Below are 26,822 nucleotides of genomic sequence, written 5' to 3'. Positions count from 1 at the left end.
TACAATAACTCCACCTTCCCCTGTGCAAAGTGGATCCCACACTTACATAGACTATGTACGAACATTCGCCTACAGCCACAGAGACCTGCCAGGGAGGCTCCCAACCTATCCGGCATAATGGAAGTGGCTCTCACCCCCCACCATACTGACCGGATGATCCTATAGCTACTGCCTGGCAAGTGTGGTATGACACGGGTAAGTGTGTGGGCACTGTCCACGTGTTATCTGTCTGATTCTCATCAGGGCATAGGTCTCCTGTCAGTCTGTACATCCACACTCATCTCTTGTGTCATATCTATCTATCTATCTATCTATCTAATATCTATCTATCTATCTAATATTTATCTATCTATCTATCTATTATTTATCTATCTATCTATCTATGTAATATTTATCTATATATCTATCTATTTATCTATCTATGTAATATTTATCTATCAATCTATGTAATATTTATTTATCTATCTATCTATTTATCTATGTTATAATTATCTACCTGTGTAAAATGTATCTATCTGTATATCTATGTAAAAATCTATATATCTATCTATCTATTATTTATCTATCTATTTATGTCATATCTATCTATCTATCTATCTATCTATCTATCTATCTATCTATCTAATATCTATCTATGTAATATCTATCTATCTATCTATCTAATATTTATCTATCTATCTATCTATCTATCTATCTATCTATCTATGTATTATTTATCTATCTATCTATGTCATATCTATCTATCTATCTATCTATCTATCTATCATCTATCTATCATCTATCTATGTAATATTTATCTATATATCTATCTATTTATGTCATATTTATCTATCTATTTATCTATGTTATAATTATCTATCTGTGTAAAATGTATCTATCTGTATATCTATGTAAAAATGTATCTATCTATCTATGTAATATTTATCTATCTATTTATGTCATATTTATCTATCTAATCTGTCTATCTATCTAATATCTATCTATCTATCTATCTATCTATCTATCTATCTATCTATGTAATATTTATCTATCTGTATATCTATGTAATATTTATCTATCTATCTATTTGTCTGTTTATCTAGCTATGTAATATTGATCTATCCCATATATCTACCTACCTATCTAGTTATCTATAAAATATCTATCTAATATCTATATATCTCATCTGTCTGTCTGTCTGTCTGTCTGTCTCTCTTAAGCTGTGTACACACGCTTTGATTTTTCCCTGTTTTCGATTCGATTTTGCTTATAGACGCAAAATTGAATTGAAATCTAAGGTTTTTAGGATACTTTCGACTAGCATTTGATTCGATGCACGCTCCCTTTTTTCTCTCTATATCGAAAAGAAAAATAGACTGTGCAGGCAAGGAAATATCAAATTTGATCCAGTAAATTAAGTGTGTACACCGTGCCTTGAATGCAAATCGAATTTGATATGGAAATCGATATCGAATGCAAAAAGTGCAGATTGAATGTGAAATAAAATGGAAAGCAAAGGCCAAATCGAAAGGGGGTGGAATTAGGGAAATCGAAAGCAAATCAAATCAAAAGTAAAATTGATGCGTGTGTATACACCTAAAGGCCAAATACATTGTATATGAGAGATAGTCAGAATTGCCTTGTCTGCACAGTTTATCTATGTGATATCTATCTATCGATCGATCTGCCTATCCTGTAATATGCAGCATCTCTGATATGTTGGTTGATAGATACATAGATAGATGAATATATATGTATAATAACAACATGAATATTTCTATAGTCTGCATGTGGCTGCAGTCTGTAGATATTGTGCATTCGTCCGTCACAATGGTGCTATTATTTTATCATATATATATATATATATATTTGTGTAAAAATCAGAATTTAAAAATAGTGGCAGCATGTGTCGATCTCCCAAACTCTATTCTTAGTGGGAAAAAGAACAGTGAGAAAGGAAGCAGAGTGCAGAGAATTAACCACTTCACACATGCTTCAGATTTACTTGACACTGGAAAACCCAATCTCCTGTGCATCACACTCACTTACTACAGGATGGATGGATGGATAGATAGATAGATAGATAGATAGATAGATACAGAGTTCCACAGCACTCACCATTCCCAGGTTGGGGTGCAGTGGCCTGTGACCACATGCTCTAATAAATACAAATACGGTGGCTCAACACTCACCGTAATAAACCAACTCAACTTAATATACAAATAATCAAATAAATAATGAGGTTTCAGTTCATGAATTGATCAATGCATTTACGCTTGCAGACCATCGCCAAGGGACCCCATTTCACTGCAAGTCCTACACTAACAATTGGTCTCCTTAGACCAGGCATTCCCAACCACGGTCCTCAAGGCACACCAACAGTTCAGGTTTTAGAGATATCCAGGCTTCAGCACAGATGGTTTAATCAGAATCCCTCAGATACTATTTAAGTCACCTGTGCTCAAGCCTGGATATCTACAAAACCTGCACTGTTGGTGTGCCTTGAGGACCGTGGTGTGGAATGCCTGCCTTAGACTGAGCCTGGCAACTGCTGACACATCATAGCTAAAACGAACATGTGTTTTTTTCTGGTTTAGAGCTCACCTGCCAACTACCTTATGAATTAACCCTTTAGAATTAAAGGGGCAACTGTCACAGGTTGCATATATATAGATATATACATACCACTGCAGGTCAATGTCCTGTGCATCACACACTTACTATATACCATGGTTGCCTACCTGACCCACTCCATGAGGGAGAAAATGCTCTGCTCCTGGACTTCCCTAGTAATGTATGATTGCCATCACCTGTGGGGAGCTAGGTAATTGATAAGGAAGGTGTTTCACCACAGGTGATGGCAATCCTACATTACCAGGGAAGTCCAGGAACAGAGTATTTTCTCCCTGAAGGAGAGGGTCAGGTAGGCAACCATGCTATATACCAAGGGTAGCCAACTCCAGTCCTCAAGAGCTACCAACAGTTCACGTTTTCTAGATTACCTAGCTGGGGCACAGGTGCACTCATTACTGACTAACACATTTCTAAATGATCCACAGGTGGAGCTAATTACTTCACTTATGCTTCTAGGACTAGAGTTGGCTATCCCTGCTATATACCACTGAAGGTCAGTCTCCTGTGCGTCACACACTCACTATAGATATACCATACCCTCCAACATGACCCATTCCATTCGGTACACAATGCTCTGTTCCTGGACGTCCCTGGTGATGTATTATTGTCATCACCTGTGTGGAACTAGGTAATTGAAGAGAAGGGTGTTTCAACACAGGTGATGACAATCATACATTACCAGGGACGTCCAGGAACAGAGCATTGTGTACCGCATGGAATGGGTCATGTTGGAGGGTATGGATATACCACTACAGGTCAGTCTCCTGTGCATCACACACTTACTATAGATATACCACTACAGGTCAGTCTCCTGTGCATCACACACTTACTATAGATATACCACTACAGGTCAGTCTCCTGTGCGTCACACACTTACTATAGATACAGTATACCACTACAGGTCAGTCTCCTGTGCGTCACACACTTACTATAGATATACCACTACAGGTCAGTCTCCTGTGCATCACACACTTACTATAGATATACCACTACAGGTCAGTCTCCTGTGCGTCACACACTTACTATAGATATACCACTACAGGTCAGTCTCCTGTGCGTCACACACTTACTATAGATATACCACTACAGGTCAGTCTCCTTTGCGTCACACACACTTACTACATACTACTACAGGTCAGTGTCCTGTACATCACATGCTTACTATATACCACTACAGTACAAATTCAAAAGAAGAAAAAGGTATTCCCAATTCGGGGCACTCACTGGATATTTGTGTAGTTTACCCAATAGGAAGGGTCCACCAACAAATATTAATCATTTAAAATTTAACTTTGATTAATATTGCCTTTAAAATTGCTGAGAAACAGTGAAGTTTAAGCAAACAAAGATTGTGCAAAAGTATAGAAGCAAATAAGAGTGATTAAAATGATATGCACTGTTTGTGTTTTCATCAATTCTGTCCTCGATTGTTATATAGTCACAATGGAATTTGTTTGGTAGCCAGATAGAAAATTATACAGGTGTGGTATGACGCTCCGACCGCCGGGATTTCGATGGCCGGTATACCGACATCGGAATCCCGATCACCTGTTCTCCGACAGCCTGTTTGCGGGCTTGCTGCACTCACCACAGGTTCTATTCTCCCTCCATGGGGGTTGTGGACCCCCACGAGGCAGTATAGCGCCAATCAGTCGCGATCCCGACTCTCAGGCATTTAACAGTCGGACTTCCGATGTTGGTTTACTGATGGTCGGAATCCTGACTGCCATCCAGCACCCGCATCACACACTTACTGTATATCACTACAGGCCAGTCTCCTGTGCATCACACACATACCGTATATCATTGTGGATGCTGATAGTAACTGACATTGCCATGTTATATATTTCTGCATATTGCTGTACACATTTGCTGTACGCCTGCAATTATCTATATTGCTGTGACTGATTCTCTGGACTTTTGTAATGGATCTTCACTCTTCACCCCCTACATTATTGGTTGGTGTGGATGTAGGTGGGGTGGGTGTGTAACATTGTTATAAGCTGTACATAGTAACCGGCTTGTGTTGTGTTTTCCTGGTTGTCATGTTGCAGTGATCTGTGACACTTGACGTCATCTTCATAAATAGGTATAGTCCAGTAAGCAGAATAATAATGTAATGGAGTTTCTAGTACATCACAGCACAGAACAATCTCAAATAAGATATTATACTTTGTTGTAGTTAATATTATTATTATTATAATACAACATACCTTCATATATATATAGCTGGGTTGCCTACCCTCCCGGAAATAGGGTCAACCTCCCGTCCCCCCGGAAGCAATGTTCCCTCTAATTTTATGAAGGCTGTGTGCGGCAAAAGATTTTGGCTGTGCAACTTTGGAAGGAAATTTTGTGCGTCACTTATATATAACTGGAAAATGACGTTCAGCATTTGTGTTAACTTTACTTCAAAATTATATTAAACATTTAAACATTCAAAACACAGCACACAATGTAGTTAATGGGTGAAACACACATTAATTGAGTCCACAACTGCAAAAAGGGACCATTGCTGCTTTGTGCGCTCTGTTGTAACGTCCGCGCACACGCTCGTCGAGTTGTGTGCTTGCGCACGTGCGCACAGCTTAGAGGGAACACTGCCCGGAAGGGTAGGAAAACCTCTCGGAATCCGTCAGCCTCCTGCGACATCAATTCCCCCCTTCCCCCGTGCGAGCAAGTGACGTGATTCGCTTTGTTGTAGCCCCGCTGTGCAATGCCTAAAATACCAGCATTGCACAGCGGGGGCGTGACCAAGAGGGCGCAATTGCATTGGCCACACCCACACACTCATCACCCATCGCCGCCCCTTCCCCGCCCTGTAAGTGGCCCCGCCCCCCATGCCTGACTGAACTGGCTGCCCTCTCCCAGAGGGGCTCTGCATCAGATATCGGAGACTTATATCCCTTTCAGGCCGCAAATGCAAGGTCGCACCCGGCATCGGGGCATGGGTCTGTTTTGAGAGCGACCCAGAATTTGTGATCTGAAATTTGATGCAGACAGGGTCGGGGAGGAGCAGCGGCGCATCATCGGGGGGCAAGGCAGCGCTTGGAACTGGCGCTGTCTCCAAGCGCTGCCTCCTCCATAGTGTGAACAGGACCCGTTCACACTGCACAGCAACCTGGGTCGCAGCCGTGTTCAACCCTGGTCGTGACCAGGGTTGAAATGCCAGGTTGCTCGACCCAGGAAACATGGCTGCGGCGCTTTCAGACCACAGATTAACCTGGGTTAACATGACAATAAACCAGGTTGAATTGGCGGTCTGACAGGGGTATTACAAAGCTTGGTCCCGGTAGCTAGCGCTCTCTTCACATAGCCTTAGGAGCTGATTCAGCCCTGGTCACAAAGCTGGGAATTGGCAGCCCTGGCAGTTATTGGAGGGGCGCACATGCACGAGCCCTCGGTGCCACAGCCAGCGGCGACCTGTGATTGCAGGCCGTACACTGGCTGATTGACAGCCAGATGGCTTTGTGGGCCGCACCCTAGTGACACACGTGGACCCGGTCGTTAGGAGGACCGCTGATGTCATCACTGCGATGGCCCTGATCTCCCCGCGGCCATCGCAGTGCCAAGTAAGTATTGACTTACACGGTGCTGTACACGGTGGTGGGGGGGTGTCCATTTAGGTGGTCAGTGGATTCCCCCTCTTGGCATTTGTAGTCATGCACAGGGGTGGCCCTTCACTCAGGCTGCTAGGGGGCTAACTGATCACAGGGCTGCAAAAAGTTGCAGCGTTTTGCTCAGGTCCAAATCGGCCACATAGTCCACTGCAGCCTATAAACTACACACTGCCACATTTACTGGGATAGGGATATGTAGGATCCCTCCCCGGGAATCGCCACATGTGCAGTGTAGCAGCTGGCCCCCCAGACCAGAATGTAAAATGATCAGTTTACTTTTACGCAGGGTTGTGTATTATAATACATCTAGGCTACACCTGTTTTATTATTGCAAAAGATATTACAATTGCATAATTATATAATAGTTGAATATACTTAGCTAAAACCTGATATGTAATAAATAAGCCCCTGAAAGTCATAAAATTATTTAAATGAATGAGATGATATAAATGACGGATTGTAGTGCTAGATGATTTTGTACAGAAAGTTATTTCGGAGGCTCTGTAAGGCGGCTTCCTCTTATGGCTGCTCGGCTATGTCACCGCCTCGCTCTGAAAGTAGAACAAACAAATCCAGCAGTGAGACCTTTATTTAGGTGCAGAGCAGGAAAACCACTGAGGCGCACACACACATGCAGATCTATGAGCAGCGTGATTCTCCCCTGTACCAAATCAAATGTGCAGTAATTGGCTAGATCCATACCCCCCAACATGACCCTCCAGGAGGACACAATGCTCTGTTCCTGGACTTTTCTCTTCATTTATGATTGCCATCACCTGTGTTGAAACATCATTCTCATCATTTAACCTGTTTAAAACAGGCGATTGCATTCATAATATATATATTCATATATATATATACGGATGAGTGTCAAGAGACAGGGGGCGGCACTCGAACGGATTTCAAATATAAATGAAACACACAACCACAATGTAGTGATCTAACGTTTCGGCAACCAAATGCCTTTATCAAAGATATAAATATATATATATATATAAAATATAAATAATACCAAATGAAAAGCCTGTGTTTGTTCCTCTGTACCTGGCAGGCTCAGCACTGCCGCTGATTAAAAACCCTCCCATGACGAGGTCGCTGCTGCTGTCCTCCATGGGCCTGAGAAGCATATGATGAGCTCCACCAAGCAGAGCTCAGCAAAAGCCTCTCAGCCTCTGACCTCTTGTTTAGTCTCATGGGACTTTTTTATCAATGATCACATTTAAAATGCGATATGGGCGGAATATTACCACCCAAGATCATCCCCGCTCGCAGGGACGCTTCGGAAGGAGCCCATCCCTGCAATGCACTCAGCCGGGGTTCTGCGCATGTGTGGTTAGCGCTGACCTCCCACCGACCCAGGCGGCAGTGCTATCAGGAGCCTATTAGCTACAATGGGCAATAGCCATCTCAGAATGGCAATAGCCCAGGGATGCGAAGCCAGGCAGCTCACTGTTGATCCATTGGACAGCTTTGCATCCCCCATAGAAACCTATGGGGAATGCGGCCGGCCCCCTTTGGTACATTACAGTGATGCTTTATATTTAGCAAAAAATATTGTTTGATAAAGGCCCCCCTAAGTCAACTCCCAGTAATGCACTGCACACTTGTCAGTGTGCTTTGGCTCCTGATGCTCAGCACCATTAATCATTAGCACTACCCCACTCCCATGCACAAAGCCTTTGGCTAAAAAAAAAAAAATGTGGGGAAAAATACACTTTGACCACAGGGGGGCCCAGGTATACTGACCCCCTTAATCTGGTCCTGTGCTAGACATGACAAACATGAGGCTAAGGTATGTACTAGGTACATTCAAGGACAGAGTTAAAGGACATGCAGACATAAAAATATTATTAAGAAACATGGCTCAATGGGGGAAATTTACTAAACTAAAATCGTAAAAAAAAATCTTAGTAAAATACAAATTTTTGGGGCGTATTCGTATTTTTGGCATTTACTATGCCAAAAATAAGATTTTTCGTATTCGTATTGATGGGACATTCGTATTTGTATTTACACATACAAATGAATACACCATCAATAGAATCCGAATAGGAATCACCATTCAAAAGAATGGTGATTCCTAATTTACTAAGCAGCCGTATTGAAAATAAGGCCGCTAATTAGCGTAAAACGGCCGCGAATTGCCGGACAAATATGCCAGGAAAATACACTTTATTTTCCTGACGTATTTGGCAGAAGCCTGCACGGATCAGTCAGATCCGTACAGGCTTCAGTGTAAAAAAATAGAAAAATAAATAAAAAACGGCGTGGGGTCCCCCCCCACGGCAGTAACCAGCACCAGGCTGAAAGAGCCGGGGCTGATAATAAAAAATCAGGAAATCGGCCAAATAGGGGTTCCCCGATTTTTTAAAACTAACCCCAGGCTCCAGGGCGGCTCCTGATTGGCCGTTAGGCGTCAGAAGCCGACCAATAGCAGTATTCGGGGGCGGAGCCGCACGATGTAAACAAAGACAACGTGCGGCTCCTGCTCTGTCCATCTGGGTTCGGGTAGTCGGTTTATTTTTTTGCCAAGACTCCTGGACTACTGCTGGAAAGACAGGACAGATCTTCGCCATAGGACACTTGTAAGTATAATTTCCTTCCACAGGTTCCCCTATGGATTGCGTCGGATACCGGACACCGGACCCCTGGACCAGGACACTGGACCCCCGGACCTACGGGCTCAAGATAGGTTAGTATCAGTATGTATGAGCTTTGGATGAAATAAAGTTTTATTTATAATGTGTGTCAGTGTGTTTATTTTTCTATTTTTAATACTGTGGAACTACAAGTGCCAGCGGGCCCTTTAATGCCCCGCATGCTGGGAATTGTTGTTATCCAAGTCCCAGCCTGCAGGGGAGGCTTGCTGGGACTCATAGTTCCACAGTATTAGACAATAGTTTATTCTATTTTTTTTACACTTATTCAGCCCGGTGACCACAGCCCAGGGTCACCGGGGACAGCACCAGGCTTCAGCCTTGCCAGGTAAGTCCTGGAGGGGGGGCGACTCCTTTATTGGGGGGGGGGTCCCCACTCCCCCAGGATCCCTGGCCAGGCTGACTGGTTGGTAGGGTTAATGCTTTGGCCGCGGGACCTTATATAATAAGTGTACCCCGGCTGTGGCATTACCCTGCTGGCTGGTTGGGCCTGGTTCTTAAAATACGGGGAACCCCTAGTCATTTTTTCCCCTGTATTTTGGGAACCAGCCCCGGGCTGGAGCTTGGGGCTGGTTTTAAAAAAATCGGGGAGCCCTATTTGGCCGGTTTCCTGATTTTTTTATGACCAGCCTGGTGCTGGTTATGGCCGTGGGGGAGACCCCACGCCGTTTTATTTATTTATTTTTCAATTTTTTTACACACTGCAGCCTGCACGGATCTAACTGATCCGTGCAGACTGCCTATACAAATTCGTATTAGCGGCCGTATATATGGCCGCTAATACGAATCAATACGCCATCGGAGGTTTACAAAACAGTCGTATTTGACTGCTTTGAAAAAAACCTCCGGAACACGAATTTGCATACGGCTTAAACAGCCGTATACAGTCGTATTCATTTGTATTAAGAATACGATATATCGTATTCGTATTCTTAGTAAATTTCCCCCAATATGTCAATGATTAAATAAGAACGTGTTAAAGGAGAATTAAAATAATCCCATTTATATACATTTGCGGTAGGCATCTCAATTCTTCTGCCATTGCACAAATCTTATTAAACCCTACTTATTATTCACACATACTGATGTAGACATCTGTTATAGTCCTATACATTATGGCCCTTATTCTGGTTCACTCGCAAAGGCAAATTCCTTCTCAAATGGACAAAACCATGGCCCTTATTCAGATCTGATCGCAGTACAAATATGTTCTCAAAATGGGCAAAACCATGTACACTGCAGGTGGGGCAGATGTAACATGTATAGAGAGAGTTAGATTTGTGTGAGTTATTTTGTTTCTGTTCAGGATAAATATTGGCTGCATTATTTTTACACTGCAATTTAGATTTCAGTTTGAACACACCCCACCCAAATCTAACTCTCTCTGCACCTGTTACATCTATCCCACCTGAAGTGCACATGGTTTTGCCCATTTTGAGAACAAATTTGTACTGCCATCAGATCTGAATAAGGGCCCATGTGCTCTGCAGGTGGGGTAGAAGTAACTCAGATTTGGGTGGGGTTTTACTTCAAAGTGAGATCAATTAGCAGGATTTCATCCCAGGTCAACGATGCGTATGTGCAGTCATTCGAATATTGCTCGGGATGCGAAATTGCAGGTCTGAATAACCCCCATTTTCTTATTCGTTAACCTGATATCTAGTAATGTGGGCGAAATCTTCTGTGAGATCTTGGCACAGAAGTTATTTTTATTTCTTTCTTAATTCCTTCATTTTCCTTACACAATAAACGGTACTTCTTTACTTTCACGGCGTCTGAGTCCCCTTGCGGGGCTCGCTTCGCTCGCCCACGCTGCGGGCTCGGTGGCTCGCTACGCTCGCCACGCTATTTAAAATCAACTCCATGCCAACATGGATAGTGGAGGTATGAACTATCCATGTTGGCTTGGCGTTAAGTTCCTTTATTTTACATAGTTTGTGGCGAGCGTAGAAGTCGGAAGTAGCACGGCGCCATGCTGGCGCCGTGAAAGTAAAGAAGTACCCAATAAACTGTGTTTAGCCTTTGTTTTAACTCTGAATATAATTAAGCTTTCATTTATAATTTCATATTAAGTTTATTTTCCTTAAAACACTGCTTAATCCAGATGTATTAATGCCTTAGGGGGCCATTTATAACAGATCCACCCCTTACTGGCCAGGATTGCATTGCAATACGCGATCAATCAGCAGGTGCAGGAACGAGACTTTCTGAGAGTATCCCGTCCCTGCGATGTGTGTTGGCGACGTGGGCTCTGTAGCCCATAGGCTACAATGGACTACTGCCATCTTTAGAAGCCTTAGCTATGGCGGGCCCATTTTGCATACCTCCCAAGAGGAGCAATTAGGGACATATGCGTGCGCAGAAGGGATGTGTGCGTGCGCTGAGGCGTGTGGGCATGGCCTCACAGCCAGGGGGGTGGCCTACATTTCACTGCTGTGTCGGTGTATGAACAGAATACATGCGCTGCATGTATGAATACATGCAGCGCATCTAGCAGTGTGAGGAGGGGAGCCAGGGGCTAGCCAGTTGCTCAAGGAACGCTAGGCATGCCTCTAAAAATACAAAAATAGGGTTGTAGCGCAAAGTATGGCCCCTCTACCCAAAACCCTGTCCACCCTCTTTTCAGGGGTGAACAAGTAGCATGCTAGTAGGCAGGAGGGGGGGGGGGGGGGGGGGGGTGAACAAGTGACATGCTGGTAGGCAGGAGGGAGGGACTTAACAAGTAACGTGCTGGTAGGCAGGAGGGGGGGGGTGAACAAGTGACATGCTGGTAGGCAGGAGGGAGGGACTTAACAAGTAATGTGCTGGTAGGCAGGAGGGGGGGTGAACAAGTGACATGCTGGTAGGCAGGAGGGAGGGACTTAACAAGTAACGTGCTGGTAGGCAGGAGGGGGGGTGAACAAGTGACATGCTGGTAGGCAGGAGGGAGGGACTTAACAAGTAATGTGCTGGTAGGCAGGAGGGGGGGTGAACAAGTGACATGCTGGTAGGCAGGAGGGAGGGACTTAACAAGTAACGTGATGGTAGGCAGGAGGGGGGGTGAACAAGTGACATGCTGGTAGGCAGAAGGGAAGGACTTAACAAGTAACGTGATGGTAGGCAGGAGGGGGGGTGAACAAGTGACATGCTGGTAGGCAGGAGGGAGGGACTTAGCAAGTAATGTGCTGGTAGACAAGGGGGGGGGGTGAACAAGTGACATGCTGGTAGGCAGAAGGGAGGGACTTAACAAGTAACGTGATGGTAGGCAGGAGGGGGGGTGAACAAGTGACATGCTGGTAGGTAGGAGGGAGGGACTTAACAAGTAATGTGCTGGTAGACAAGAGGGGGGGTGAACAAGTGACATGCTGGTAGGTAGGAGGGAGGGACTTAACAAGTAATGTGCTGGTAGACAAGAGGGGGGGTGAACAAGTGACATGCTGGTAGGCAGAAGGGAGGGACTTAACAAGTAACGTGCTGGTAGGCAGGAGGGGGGGGGGGTGAATAAGTGACATGCTGGTAGGTAGGAGGGAGGGACTTAACAAGTAACCTGCTGGTAGGCAGGAAGGGGGGGAGTAACATGTTAGTAAGCTGACCATTGCACTTTCATTTCCTACTCAGGTGTGCCATATGTCCTACTTATGACAAAGGTGACTGCACCCATGCCACAATGGAGGATGATGGACGTTCAGGAGACAAACATCCCAATACAGTCAATACTTCAGTTGTTCCTCTACCAACCAGGTCTCCGGCCTCGCCCTCTGAACACCTCACAGATGAAACGCGGGCACCTGTGGGGAATGGCGAACTGCCCGCCCATGTGCCTGTCATCAGCTTGGGACACAGCCGAGTCACACTGCGGCCAGAACTCACTACCTTACGCCCTGTTCCCTCCTGGATGCTGGCACTACCAGGGATACGGGCACCATTCTTTCCTGCTCAGTTTCACACCCACTCCTATCTGCCCAGGTAAGATGTACACAGATATACACTGGCACCCACCCTTAGGCTAGCCTAAGTACTGTACATGATGTTACCTTAAGGACATTGCTGTGGCTCTGTTAGTCTACATGCTGTCTCTGCCACACACACAGGTTGTTATCAAAGGAGCCATGCACTGCTGGCATGTCAAACAGATGCTGTATGGCCCATATACTATACCTCCACAGTAGGGAAGCCAATCCTGGGATCATGATCGACAGGATCCTGGGATAAAGGGCAATTTTTGCATTTCAATACTGGGTTTGGAGCTCGCAAACCCAGGATTTTGGGATCGAAATGAGCATGCCCATTTGATCCTTTTCTGCTTGGAAATGCAGGTTGAGTGGCCACGCAGCATTATAGTAGATGTCACACTGCGCCGCCTGATGCTCATCCCCTCCACCGCTTTCACCCTCCTTAGCCCACTTAAGGACTGCTTCCATAGGCCAATCACAGATCCCAGGAATCCCAGGATTGAGAGTTTTCCAAACCCAAATCTCGGGAGTGAAAAAATGGCCTGGGATTAACCTCCCTACTCCACAGCACATAAATATTCTTCATAAACCAGGTACTATAGCAGTCCTCCTCCACAGATCATGCTATCTATCCTCCACAGGCCAGGTACTAGTCTAGTCCTCCTCCACAAATCATGCTATCTATACTCCACATGCCAGGTACTAGACTAGTCCTCTGCGCTGCATGCCATCTATCCTCCACATGCTAGGTACTAGACTAATCCTTCTCCACAGAACATGCCATCTATCCTCCACAGGCCAGGCACCCTGTTTTTGTCTTTTTAGAGGCATGAGAGTTTTCCAAACCCAAATCTTGGGAGTGATAAAATGGCCTGGGATTAACCTCCCTACTCCACAGCACATTAATATTCTTCATAAACCAGGTACTATAGCAGTCCTCCTCCACAGATCATGCCATCTATACTCCACATGCCAGGTACTAGACTAGTCCTCTGCGCTGCATGCCATCTATCCTCCACATGCTAGGTACTAGACTAATCCTCCACAGAACATGCCATCTATCCTCCACAGGCCAGGTACTAGTCTAGTCCTCCTCCGCAATGCATGCCATGTTTCCTCCACAGGCCAGGTACTAGACTAGTCCTCCTCCACAGTGCATGCCATCTTTCCTCCACAGGCCAGGTACTAGACTAGTCCTCCTCCACAGAACATGCCATCTATCCCCCACAGACCAGGTACTAGACCAGTCCTCTGCAGTACATGACATATATCCTCTACAGGCCAGGTACTAGACTAGTCCTCCTCTGCAGCGCATGTTATCCTTCCTTCACAAGCCAGGTACTAGACTAGTTCTCCTCCGCAGTGCATGCCATCTTTCCTCCACAGGCCAGGTACTAGACTAGTCCTCCTCCGCAGTGCATGCCATCTTTCCTCCACAGGCCAAGTACTGTACTAGTCCTCCTCCACAGAACATGCCATCTGTCCTCCACAGGTCAGGTACTAGACTAGACCTCCTCCGCAGTGCATGCATTCTTTCCTCCACAGGCCAGGTACTAGACTAGTCCTCCTCCGCAGTGCATGCCATCTTTCCTCCACAGGCCAGATATTGGACTAGTCCTCCTTCACAGAACATGCCATATATCCTCCACAACCAGGTTCTAGACTAGTCCTCCTCTGCAGTGCATGCCATCTTTCCTCCACAGGTCAGGTACTAGACTAGTCCTCCTCCACAGAACATGCCATCTATCATCCACAGGCCAGGTACTAGACTAGTCCTCCTCTGCAGTGCATGCCATCTTTCCTCCACAGGCCAGGTACTGGACTGAACTGGAAGCAAAAGAAATGGGTGTGCAGCGCTGATTAAAAATCACAATAATATTGGATTGACTTTACACCATTTTTGTATTCATAAAATATAAAGCAATTTATTAAACAATTAATAACAAGGAATTTAAATCGCAAAATACATTGTGGTAGGACTATTATTAGGGTATATACTATCCCCACTGTCCGTTCCTATTAGCATCTGGAGAGATAATGGACCAACTCTATGTTGTATTAGAGTAGTAATAGTTACCATCCACCTGTTGGATTATGGGGTCATGGATCCCAATTTATACTGCAGATTGTTCTTGTTGTGGTCCAAAGTCCCTTTTATATATACAATACCACAAAAAGAACAATCTGCAGTATATATTCGGATCCACTGAGGTCATGGGATCGATTCCCATTATGGCCCTAACTGTGCAGAGTTTGTATATTCTCCCTGTACTTGCGTGGGTTTCCTCCGGGTACTCCAGTTTCCTCCCACAATCCAAAAAATACACTGGTAGGTCAGTTGGCTCCTAACAAAATTAACCCTAGAATGTCTGTGTGTGTGTATATATGTGGTAGGGAATATAGTTTGTAAGCTCCACTGGGGCAGGGACTGATGTAAATATTCTCTGTAAAGCGCTGCTGAATATGTGTGCGCTATATAAGTAACTGTTAATAACTAAATAAATATATTTAAACCTCCTGGATATAGCATCCAGGAGGTTTAAATATATTTATTTATGTACGGTGTATGGGCTGCATGACTTGTAGTTCCCTGTTGACAGGTAACCACTTTTTGCAGCCATACAGCGGTAAGAAATTCACTATCAGACATGCACTCACCTGTTTGTCTAAATTTGTGGTTTACCTGATATATTGCCCATGTGGGTATATATATGTGGGAAAATGGAAACCTCATTTATAGAGATCATATGGCTAATCACCGGTTTATGGTTCGTGCGGCACTAGTGGCAGGGACTAGTGACCAACCGATGGCATGGCATTGTGCAGTGGCTGGCCATTCAGTTGCCACCTTAGGCACAAAAATCATGGATCATGACCCCCATTAAGGAGAGGTGGCAAAAGAGGTAAATTACTTCTAAAACTTGAAAGCAGGTGGATCATGAAACTTGATTCCTTAGCACCGCAAGGTCTAAACGAGAGATTGGGGCTTCATTGTAAGTCAGCTGTATTTTGATTAATATGGAAAAGCGAAGGATCAAGATAGAATACGTACACATATTTGTTACATATGTATTTTGGTACCAGCCTTGCTAAATGTTTTCAATTTAATATTGGCCTAATTAAAATTATATACAGTTAGCTCAGTGTATTTTGTATGTATTCTCTATTGGGAGTTGGGTCTATGGTTTAATACTATGGTGCTGTGTGTTTCTCTAACCTGCTTGTTCCCCGGGCTGCATCTCTGATTAATTGGAGAGTGGATTCTGGTGTGATCAGTAGGAGGGGAGTCTGGCGTACCTAGAAATTCATAGGCCCCATAGCAAAAGATTGCAAGGGCCCCCTAATTAGCAACTGATGGAGATAAATGTATGTAAAACATTAATTACACAGCAAAGATGGGCCCCCTTCAGCTCTGGGCCCCATAGCAGCTGCACCCCTTGCACCAATGGTAGTTACGCCCTTGAGGGGAGACATAACGGATACCATGGATTGGTGGATTGGTGAATTGGTGGAGAATAAATATGTCAGTGTTTGTAGATCCCCGAGGATGGGAGGTTTCCTCCCGAAACATATTGGAATAAAAAACGCTTTATATGAAGTCTGGAGAGTGCCGCTATTTTTTCTACCGGTATATGGGACCTGCTGGTTCATGGAAGGCACCAGAGCAAATGATTACTTCTTCTTGGATACGAGTGCTGGGTCAGGCGATTGTTATTGTAGTCCAATAGTGACAGCCCTACAGTACTTGCATGAGATACCCTGCTAAAGTATTATTTTCAATTGCTGACACAAAAAGAGATAAAAATAGATACAAAATATTTTCAAAGAAGATGGTGGTGACGGCACAGATATCGCAGCATACCGGTACATGGTGGTGACAGCGCAGGTATCGCAGCATACCAGTAAATGGTGGTGACAGCACAGATATCGCAGCACACCAGTACATGGTGGTGACAGCACAGTTATTGCAGCACACCAGTACATGGTGGTGACAGCACAGATATCGCAGCACACCAGTAAATGGTGGTGACAGCACAGATATCGCAGCATACCGGTACATGGTGGTGACAGCACAGGTATCCCAGCATACCAGTACATGGTGGTGACAGCACAGGTATCGCAGCATACCGGTACATGGTGGTGACGGCACAGCTATCCCAGCATACCGGTACATGGTGGTGACAGCACAGATATCGCAGCACACCAGTACATGGTGGTGACAGCACAGGTATCGCAGCATACCGGTACATGGTGGTGACAGCACAGGTATCGCAGCATACCGGTACATGGTGGTGACGGCACAGCTATCCCAGCATACCGGTACATGGTGGTGACAGCACAGATATCGCAGCACACCAGTACATGGTGGTGACAGCACAGGTATCGCAGCATACCGGTACATGGTGGTGACAGCACAGGTATCGCAGCATACCGGTACATGGTGGTGACAGCGCAGGTATCGCAGCATACCAGTAAATGGTGGTGACAGCACAGATATCGCAGCACACCGGTACATGGTGGTGACAGCGCAGGTATCGCAGCATACCAGTAAATGGTGGTGACAGCACAGATATCGCAGCACACCAGTACATGGTGGTGACAGCACAGTTATTGCAGCACACCAGTACATGGTGGTGACAGCACAGGTATCGCAGCATACCGGTACAGGGTGGTGACAGCACAGGTATCGCACCATACCGGTACATGGTGGTGACAGCACAGGTATCGCACCATACCGGTACATGGTGGTGACAGCACAGATATCGCAGCATACCGGTACATGGTGGTGACAGCACAGGTATCGCAGCATACCGGTACATGGTGGTGACAGCGCAGGTATCGCAGCATACCGGTACATGGTGGTGACAGCACAGGTATCCCAGCATACCAGTACATGGTGGTGACAGCACAGGTATCGCACCATACCGGTACATGGTGGTGACAGCACAGGTATCGCACCATACCGGTACATGGTGGTGACAGCACAGATATCGCAGCATACCGGTACATGGTGGTGACAGCACAGGTATCGCAGCATACCGGTACATGGTGGTGACAGCGCAGGTATCGCAGCATACCGGTACATGGTGGTGACAGTACAGGTATCGCAGCATAACGGTACATAATGGTGACAGCACAGGTATCGCAGCATACCGGTACATGGTGGTGACAGCGCAGGTATCGCAGCATACCGGTACATGGTGGTGACAGCATAGATATCGCAGCATACCGGTACATGGTGGTGACAGCGCAGGTATCGCAGCATACCAGTACATGGTGGTGACAGCACAGATATCGCAGCATACCGGTACATGGTGGTGACAGCACAGGTATCGCAGCATACCGGTACATGGTGGTGACAGCACAGATATCGCAGCATACCGGTACATGGTGGTGACAGCACAGGTATCGCACCATACCGGTACATGGTGGTGACAGCACAGGTATCGTACCATACTGGTACATGGTGGTGACGGCACAGCTATCCCAGCATACCAGTACATGGTGGTGACAGCACAGGTATCGCAGCATACCTGTACATGGTAGTGACAGCACAGATATCGCAGCATACCGGTACATGGTGGTGACAGCACAGGTATCGCACCATACCGGTACATGGTGGTGACAGCACAGTTATCGCAGCATACCGGTACATGGTGGTGACAGCGCAGGTATCGCAGCATACCAGTACATGGTGGTGACAGCGCAGGTATCGCAGCATACCAGTACATGGTGGTGACAGCACAGCTATCGTACCATACCGGTACATGGTGGTGACAGCACAGCTATCGCAGCATACCGGTACATGGTGGTGACAGCGCAGGTATCGCAGCATACCGGTACATGGTGGTGACAGCGCAGGTATCGCAGCATACCAGTACATGGTGGTGACAGCGCAGGTATCGCAGCATACCAGTACATGGTGGTGACAGCACAGCTATCGCAGCATACCGGTACATGGTGGTGACAGCACAGCTATCGCAGCATACCGGTACATGGTGGTGACAGCGCAGGTATCGCAGCATACCGGTACATGGTAGTGACAGCACAGGTATCGCAGCATACCGGTACATGGTGGTGACAGCACAGCTATCGCAGCATACCGGTACATGGTGGTGAGAGCACAGCTATCGCAGCATACCGGTACATGGTGGTGACAGCGCAGGTATCGCAGCATACCGGTACATGGTGGTGACAGCGCAGGTATCGCAGCATACCGGTACATGGTAGTGACAGCACAGGTATCGCAGCATACCGGTACATGGTGGTGACAGCACAGCTATCGCAGCATACCGGTACATGGTGGTGACAGCGCAGGTATCGCAGCATACCGGTACATGGTGGTGACAGCGCAGGTATCGCAGCATACCGGTACATGGTGCTACAATTGTGGGAGACTGGCATGTTCTCACCAATTTCTCCAGCTGATTTAATAGGCAAGTATAAAAATATATTATATTCAGCTGCAGCTATATACTGCAGGGCAACTATGGGTTTTAACTAGAAAGTACTGGAAGTAATAAGAGACAAGGAGAACTTTTAGGTTGGTAACACCGGGAGCGAATGGACATTCTGTATGGAAACACAAAGAATGCAGCAAAATATGCAGAAAGGAAATCAGTGAGTTCATGACATAAGCTAAAAAACAGACAGTAAAAGTTTCCACGTCAGTCGCGGCTACGTACACAACAGGAAAGAGGAGTAAACAGTTAGCATATTAGGGAATGAGATAATAAAGCAGGACAAGTATATGATATGTATCTGCATTCACCATGGAGAACAAATGTGCTCTCCACCAATGCTGACACTCATTCATTGCATGGAAGCATGTGGATGGACAGTGCGGGGCCACAGGAAGGGCAATTTATGATTTTTTTTTATAAACGTTTATTCCAATGAGTAAATGGGTATGGACCAAGTGTGATGCTTTGTCCAGGGCCTACAATGGTGTATAAATGGCCCTGAGAGTACTATTGTCCACTTTTTTGCTGATTACTATGGTCGTTTCTGATTTGTAATGAGTATACAGTATACTTGATTTTAATTATGTAGTATCTGTGTACGCTGTACACTAGGGTGACTTCTACAAGGGCAGAAGAATCCCCTTGAAGTCCTATGTATCGTATGCCCTGCCAGCCAAGACTGCTGTGTGTATGGGCACCTTTAAGTCCACTCCTGATCTCCTGTGAAAATAGCTGGGGGCAGGGCTTAAGAGTATGGGATGAGCTATGCTGATTCCCGGGTGCTGCATTGTGTCTGGTCCTTACAAGGCTGTCGATCCCTGGGGGATCTATTCAGCACATGATCACATGTATGTATATTTGTGCTTAGAGATCCCCCTCCACTACATGGTTGGCACTACTGTACGTAACTTTGTAACATGGGAGTCCTAAAATTAAGGTTCTGAACATCAAAGTTTGTAGCTTGATATGTATAGTTTAGTATATTAACTAAATGCTCTGATTTCCCTACTTTCTTTCAGCCCTTACCTCCGCGCCTCTAGCCTGATCCCTATCTTTTCTGGGAGATTTAAGAGGAGAAGCTTTGCTGACATCATCGAACCGCCCTTCATAGGTACAAACCATTCTGTTTATCAAAACCCTTATATAATCATTTCAGAACAATTTCAAAAACTAACATGGAAGTGGAACCAGTGCAACCAGGGGTGGGTTAAGAGAGGAGGTGGGGCATGGGTACAAGTGGTTACCCTCTTCCGGTGGCACAGAGTTGCCAAATAAACTCTCTCACTATATGGACCTACATAATGTTTGTACACACATGTAATCGCAAGTGCAAATTTCTTGGCTCCGGAATGCTGATATTAGCATGAGAAGCTTGTGTGTGTGTGTGTGTGTGTGTGTGAAGCCGGGTTACATTAGGCAAAGTGCATCTTATTAATAAGGTTCCACAACTGATGAGGGAACTAGAGCACTACTGAAAGAATACTGAGAGCGGTTCTCAGCCATCCCAGTGCCCATGCAAATCGTCAGTCCGTGTGCAGAATGGAAATGGGAATCTTTATACCATTGGACTAATTGCGCTCCATGAGATGAAATGTTGTAGGTCTAGACAGTGCACCTAGGCCATTATTCTGGTTGACTTGCAAGGCTGCAAATTTCACAGCCTTGCGAGGCCCCCATACCGCACGGCCACCGCACCCTCTCTCTTGCTGTGAACCCTCGCACAGCTGTGAATGGGTGATTTGCATAATCATCCATTCGCAGCCTTTGGTGCGGGGGGAGAGTTCATTCGATGGTCATCGACCATCGAATGATTTCTCCAGCGCTCGCAGATCTGAGAGACCTCTGTGGTGTCTCAGATCTCCGAGCGCCCTGTGAGGGGAGTAGGTGGGCAGATGACATCCACAGTCAACTGCCCGCCCCCTGCACCCCAGTGCTGGGCGTTCCCAATAGCCAAATCTCCCAGATCCGCCGGCCCATGCCTCCCCACGCCCCCCCGTCCGCTACCACTGTGGCCTCTCGTACACATCCGGCTCTGTCATATATTTGGGGTTAAGCTGCAAGTGTACGGGCATCAACTTCGAGGATAACCATATCCACCAATCAGAGCAGAAATATAATAGGATACCGGGTTCTCGAGTTGGCTCAAATTATCATAGGAATCCAGAATAGTGGTCTAAGCTGGAATTGGCCACATTGGTATGGTGGTGTCCACCAGCATAACGAAACTGGATGCCGTCAGCTTCCTGATGGTCTGGATGCCGGTGCTATGGCATCCCGACTCCCTTCAGCAGACCAGCGCTTGAAAATTGAATGGGTCAAGACTCCGGAATACTGTCAGCCGGCATCTTTATCGGTGTGTATGCGGGGATGGTTAGAGTCAGGCCGGGGGGGGGGGGGGTTTAGGGGGGGGACTTATGGTTAGCCTGTAAAGGGGGGGGGGGGTGGTTTAGGGAGTTGGAGGTATTTAATGATTTTACCACCGTATGCAGCCTGTGCGTAACCTAGGACCTACTCGGCTGGTGCGATGGAAACAGGCTGATCGAGGCCAGAGCTGGTGTCACACGCCTCCCTGAAAATGCCTGGGCACGCTTGCATTTTTCCTGACACTTCCAGAAAACGTCCAGTTACCAACCACAAACGACGGCTTCCTGACAATCAACTTGTGAATTGCCAGCAGTTGAAAAGGTTGCTGGATATTATTGCGGGATGGCCTCGCACAGGAACGCATGCGCAGCTGATCGATAATCGCTCCGCACTGCGATTTCTCAGCCTAGCAGTCAGGTCTAAATAACTTCCTTAATTCCACCTTCATGGGTGGCCCATGGCCAGTAGTACACACCCTTCTTTACGTGACCTTGGATGCCTCCATCTTGTAGAGTTATTACACTATGTATGTCTGTGCCCAGGTATATCAGATCCACCCAGGGCTAGCTCTACCATTAGGTGCTCCAGAAATAAAGTCTATCACAAAATTAAGGATGACTCCGAGAGAGGCATCCTTGTAGAACTTAATGCAAACGCACCTAAGACGCCACCTCCCCATTTTCACCTGAGGTTCTGGAAAGTTGGTTGTGTGTGTGGGTGGGTGGTGGTGGAAGTAATAAGCGGAAGCTTTGCCTAGGATGAAGATAAACCATACACAGGCCCTGGATCCACCTGACGTCTTCATCAGGAAATGTCTTCTGCCCAGCCAATCATTTCTCCATTAGTGTCCCATCACTTGGTGTGCCAGCTAAAGGATATTTATACCAGGTTAAGTAAGGAAATTGGGTACAGAAATGCGTTATGTGTTCTGTGTAATATCTAAGCTCTGCATTGATGAGCACTGTCCTACATATAGTGAGTTCTAGGCTCTGGGACATGTGTGCTGCACAGTTGTAGTAGCAGGCTGTGTGTTTCCACTTCATGGTGTAGAACCTGGGTGGGTGTGTGTGTCGGCGGTTGGATCGAGGGAAATGTGGTCTTGTGGGTTTGCAGATTCTGTTATCTATCAATCTTGCCTTACGCTGAGTTGCCTGTGAAGTTAAACACATGAAAGTGTAAGGGCTGAGGGCGGCGGAGAGAGGCAGAGACAGAGGAACTGGGGTGTGGTGGTGGGGTATATACGTGGGAAGGATTTTGGCTATGGAGAAACACTGAGAGGCAGATGCTACTATAGGTGTCACAGCTGCTGCTGGGGAATACTGTTATTATTACATTTGAGCCAGGCAGTTGTTTGTGTGACTCTGATGGATTTATATCACTTTTACCCAGGTCGAAGTGCGGTGTGAAAGCACCAAACCTTATAACCTGGGTTGACCAACCCAGCAATAAGACTTGGGATATAAGAAAGTGCCGTACCTGGGTCAGACCCGGGATCGAGATCCTGGGTGCAACCTGGCAAATGCGATTTGAAAGCGGTATTACAGACACAGGGGTAATGTAATAGCCCCAAACTGCAGACATTGGCCGGTTCTGTCCAAGTCTGCCCAATGTTTTAAAATCGCAATCATTAAAAAGACAAAAACAACGGTTACCCCACAGACTGAATGTGATAGCATATACCCCCCAAAAAAGGCAATCTCACATTGTATCCGGCAATCACGATCCTACCCATGCCTACAGGATTAGCAGATCCAGCTATATTTACTAAACTCACACCAAAGTCCAATACTTTTTAGGTATGAACTTTACTTTATGCCAGATGTAGAGCACAACGGAATGGGTCTAATTCAGATATGGATGGAGTTGCAACTGCTGCTTACATAGAAGCAACAGTGATAGCCCTAATATGGTAATGCAGCAGGAGGTGTCACACAGGAGGCGTCGCACAGGAGGTGTCGCACAGGAGTAAATGTACCCCCTCGTTGGATACCCTGTATATGTGATTATGGGATTTATTCATGCACTATAATGGTTATTTTAACTCTACCTTTGCATTTCACAGTGCGGCAGCCACAGAAAGTCGCCCGTCGCGTCTTCACCAACAGTCGGGAGCGCTGGAGGCAGCAGAATGTCAACGGAGCCTTTGCAGAGCTGAGGAAACTGATCCCCACCCATCCGCCTGACAAGAAGCTCAGCAAGAATGAAATTCTCCGTTTGGCTATGAGATACATTACATTCCTGGTCACTCTGCTGGGAGACCAGCACAGCCCTCCTCCTAAAGCGTCCCCTCCCAAGAGGAGATTCACACAAACTGATCTGCCCCAGAAGGTCAAAGAGTGTCACAGTCCGGCGCCTAACCTGCAGATGCGGGAAGACCAGGAGAAAGACAGGGGCTTTGGGTGTACAGTGTCTCCGATGTCTGGCAGCTGCGGGGACAGTGTAGAGTCTGAGGAGTCGGAGGGTGACAGAGAAAGTGTTTCTTCCTCCAGCAGCACAAAAATTTCAATGATCAGGTCAGAAGTTGGTGGACGTCGGTGAGGGTGGGAGAACGAAGGAGACCGAGGCTTTTAGGAATACCTTACTCTCCTTCACAATGTTTGCTGAGCACACACCCTTCACACCCTTTGAGTATGGGAAATTAGGCGGAAGGAACCAGTGCCAAAGACTTCCAAATTCTGTGTCTGGACCAGAGCTTAATTTCTACTGAGAGGCGGTGCCATGATATTTGACTATACAAACACTATTTTTCTGTTACGCTTCCATTTTGGTTTGAATGGATGTATTGTATTGTAGATCATTACTGCTCTATTTTCTACTAATAATGAGAGTATTCACATCGCTGGATCATTCAGACGTTATGGACAAATGTAAACTCTTATCTCTAAGATGAGCTCATGACTTCTTTACCCTACTGGCCAAACTGCTGCCAATGGTCAGGGCTGGTCAAGGTCTAAATCCTCTCAATACAACGTGTCTGCAGGCTTTATGCTCATTAGACTACTGAAAGCTACTAATTCTGGAAAGGCCATGTATTTGTACTGTTACACAATAAATGACAAGTTGTTTGCCCTTATGATTGGCCGCTTGTGAAAAGTAATCAATGCCTGTCTTTTCTCTAGGCCAGCAGACTGAACCTCGGAGAGTAGAGAATTCTCTTGGATCCATCCCAGTGGTGGACAGGTCCATGATGCGAAAGGCATCACCCCTGTACTCACTACAGAATGTTCTAATTAGGGATGTGCGGGCTCAGATTGCCCACCCGAACGCCGGGGATGCTCGCATGTGTGACGCATAATTTCTGGGGTGAGCCAAGTGTGTCATATAATTCATGGGGTGCTGCCAAGTCTGCCGTATAATTCATGGGGTGCTGCCAAGTGTGCCGTATCAGTCCAGTGGTGATGCTAAGTGTGCCGTATCAGTCCAGAGGTGCTGCCAAGTGTGCCGTATCAGTCCAGGGGTGAGCCAAGTGTGCTGTATAATTCATGAGGTGCTGCTACGTCTGCCGTATCAAACCAGGGGTGCTGCCATTTTTTTATTAAAAGAATGACAAAGTTTTTTTTTTCTTTTTTACTGCAGGAGTGTCAACATGTGTGCCGTATAATTCCATGTGTGCTGTATCAGTCCATGGGCTCTGCCATCTGTGCCATATAATTCCATGTGTGCCGTCATGTGTGCTATACCAGGTCAGGGGTGCCACCATCTGTGCCGTATAATTCCAGGGATGAGCCAAGTCTGCCGTATAATTCCTGGGGTGAGCCAAGTGTACTGTGTTAGTCCAGGGGTGATGCTAAGTGTGCTGTATCAGTCCAGGGGTGATGCTAAGTGTGCTGTATCAGTCCAGGGGTGCTATTAAGTGTGCTATATCAGTCCAGTGTTTGTGCCGCCCACTTGTGTCGCTTATCATAGTCATCCAGCTACCCCAGTGCAACCTTTTGGCCTAAAAACAATATTGTGAGGTGTTCAGAATAGACTGGAAATGAGTGGAAATTAATGTTATTGAGGTTAATAATAGTGTAGGAGAGAGAAAAAAAATTCTGTGATTTTAGCAGTTTTTATGCTTAAAAAAAAAAATCAAAACCCAAAACTTTGAGGGGGGGTGTTTTGGCAAAACCCATTAGAACCCAAAACCTGAAGGTAATCAGAACCCAAAATGCGAAAAGTGCCCAGTGCACATCCCCACTTCTAATGCACATTGTTATCACACGTACTGTGGGCGGATGCACAAACACTGACATATGCGATTATTAATGCAGAGGACAGCTCTTTCGATAGGAGCTGTCCTTTGCGATGCAGCTACGTCGCTGGACTTTCAGGTCGGTGACCCGGGAGTCCCTCTGGCCGCAGGGCATGCTGGGAGGCATCCGTGATGGAAGAGAAGCCCATAGGCTTCTATAGGAGCTCTGTTGTCCTCCCACACTCCAAAAATATACTGGTAGGTTAATTGGATCCCAACAAAAAAAATTGACCCTAGTGTGGATCTATGCATGTGATAGGGACAGGACCATCATTAGGGTGGGACTGTCCTGGGCCCAGAAAATAAAGGGGGCCCATCCCACTTTAATACAGTGGGGGAAATAAGTATCAGTGCACATACCACCGATACCGCTCCCCCACCCCACCCATATGGGCACATAATACATCTACTCCAATGTTTGACTGCATTGTATGTATTGTATCTTGTAGAAGAAGCTGTATGAAAGATGACAGGATTTCGGCGGCTGGACGCCTGTGGTTTTCCTCAGGAATGTATGAATTCAGTAGCTGACAAAGTAACCTGGGATCTCATCTCATGTGTGTAATGACCGGAACAAAAGAATGGACTCTGTGTCACATGGAGTTCCACTGACCTTGTAGAAAACAATGAGTGGAATGCAGGGATAAGGCGTGGGCAATATGGGGACTTCGTGCAACATACACAATCACTTTTTACCACAATGCTCTGTGACAATGGGAAATACAAGTACAAACTAGGTTGTGTTTACACTGCAGTGGATAAGTCAGGTTAATGGAAGGGGTGTCACACAGCAACGGGGCCCTAAGTAAAACTCGAAACAGGACAAGGCCCTGGGGGTGTCTTGTCCGGGGGGATGCCTGTGATAGCTTTCACCAGGGACACCGGGAAGGGGAGATTACAGCCTCCCCATGTGGTACGAACTGTTCCGTTCTTTGCTA

General features: G+C 46.1%; 1 protein-coding gene across 1 annotated transcript; it reads left to right on the top strand.

Moving 5' to 3' along the window:
• LYL1 (LYL1 basic helix-loop-helix family member) lies at positions 1-24,723 on the top strand. Its single transcript, XM_083185193.1, has 4 exons — positions 1-195; positions 12,488-12,835; positions 20,306-20,397; positions 23,713-24,723. The coding sequence occupies exons 2-4, from the start codon at positions 12,537-12,539 to the stop codon at positions 24,186-24,188; spliced, it is 867 nt and encodes a 288-aa protein (XP_083041319.1). The 5' UTR covers positions 1-195; positions 12,488-12,536; the 3' UTR covers positions 24,189-24,723.
• Positions 24,724-26,822: the final 2,099 nt, after the last annotated feature.

Source organism: Crinia signifera, chromosome 4, assembly GCF_055691185.1.
Source record: "Crinia signifera chromosome 4, ASM5569118v1, whole genome shotgun sequence".
Taxonomy (NCBI): domain Eukaryota; kingdom Metazoa; phylum Chordata; class Amphibia; order Anura; family Myobatrachidae; genus Crinia; species Crinia signifera.
Note: the sequence above shows the minus strand (reverse complement) of the source record. Positions and strands in the feature narration are given on the sequence as shown.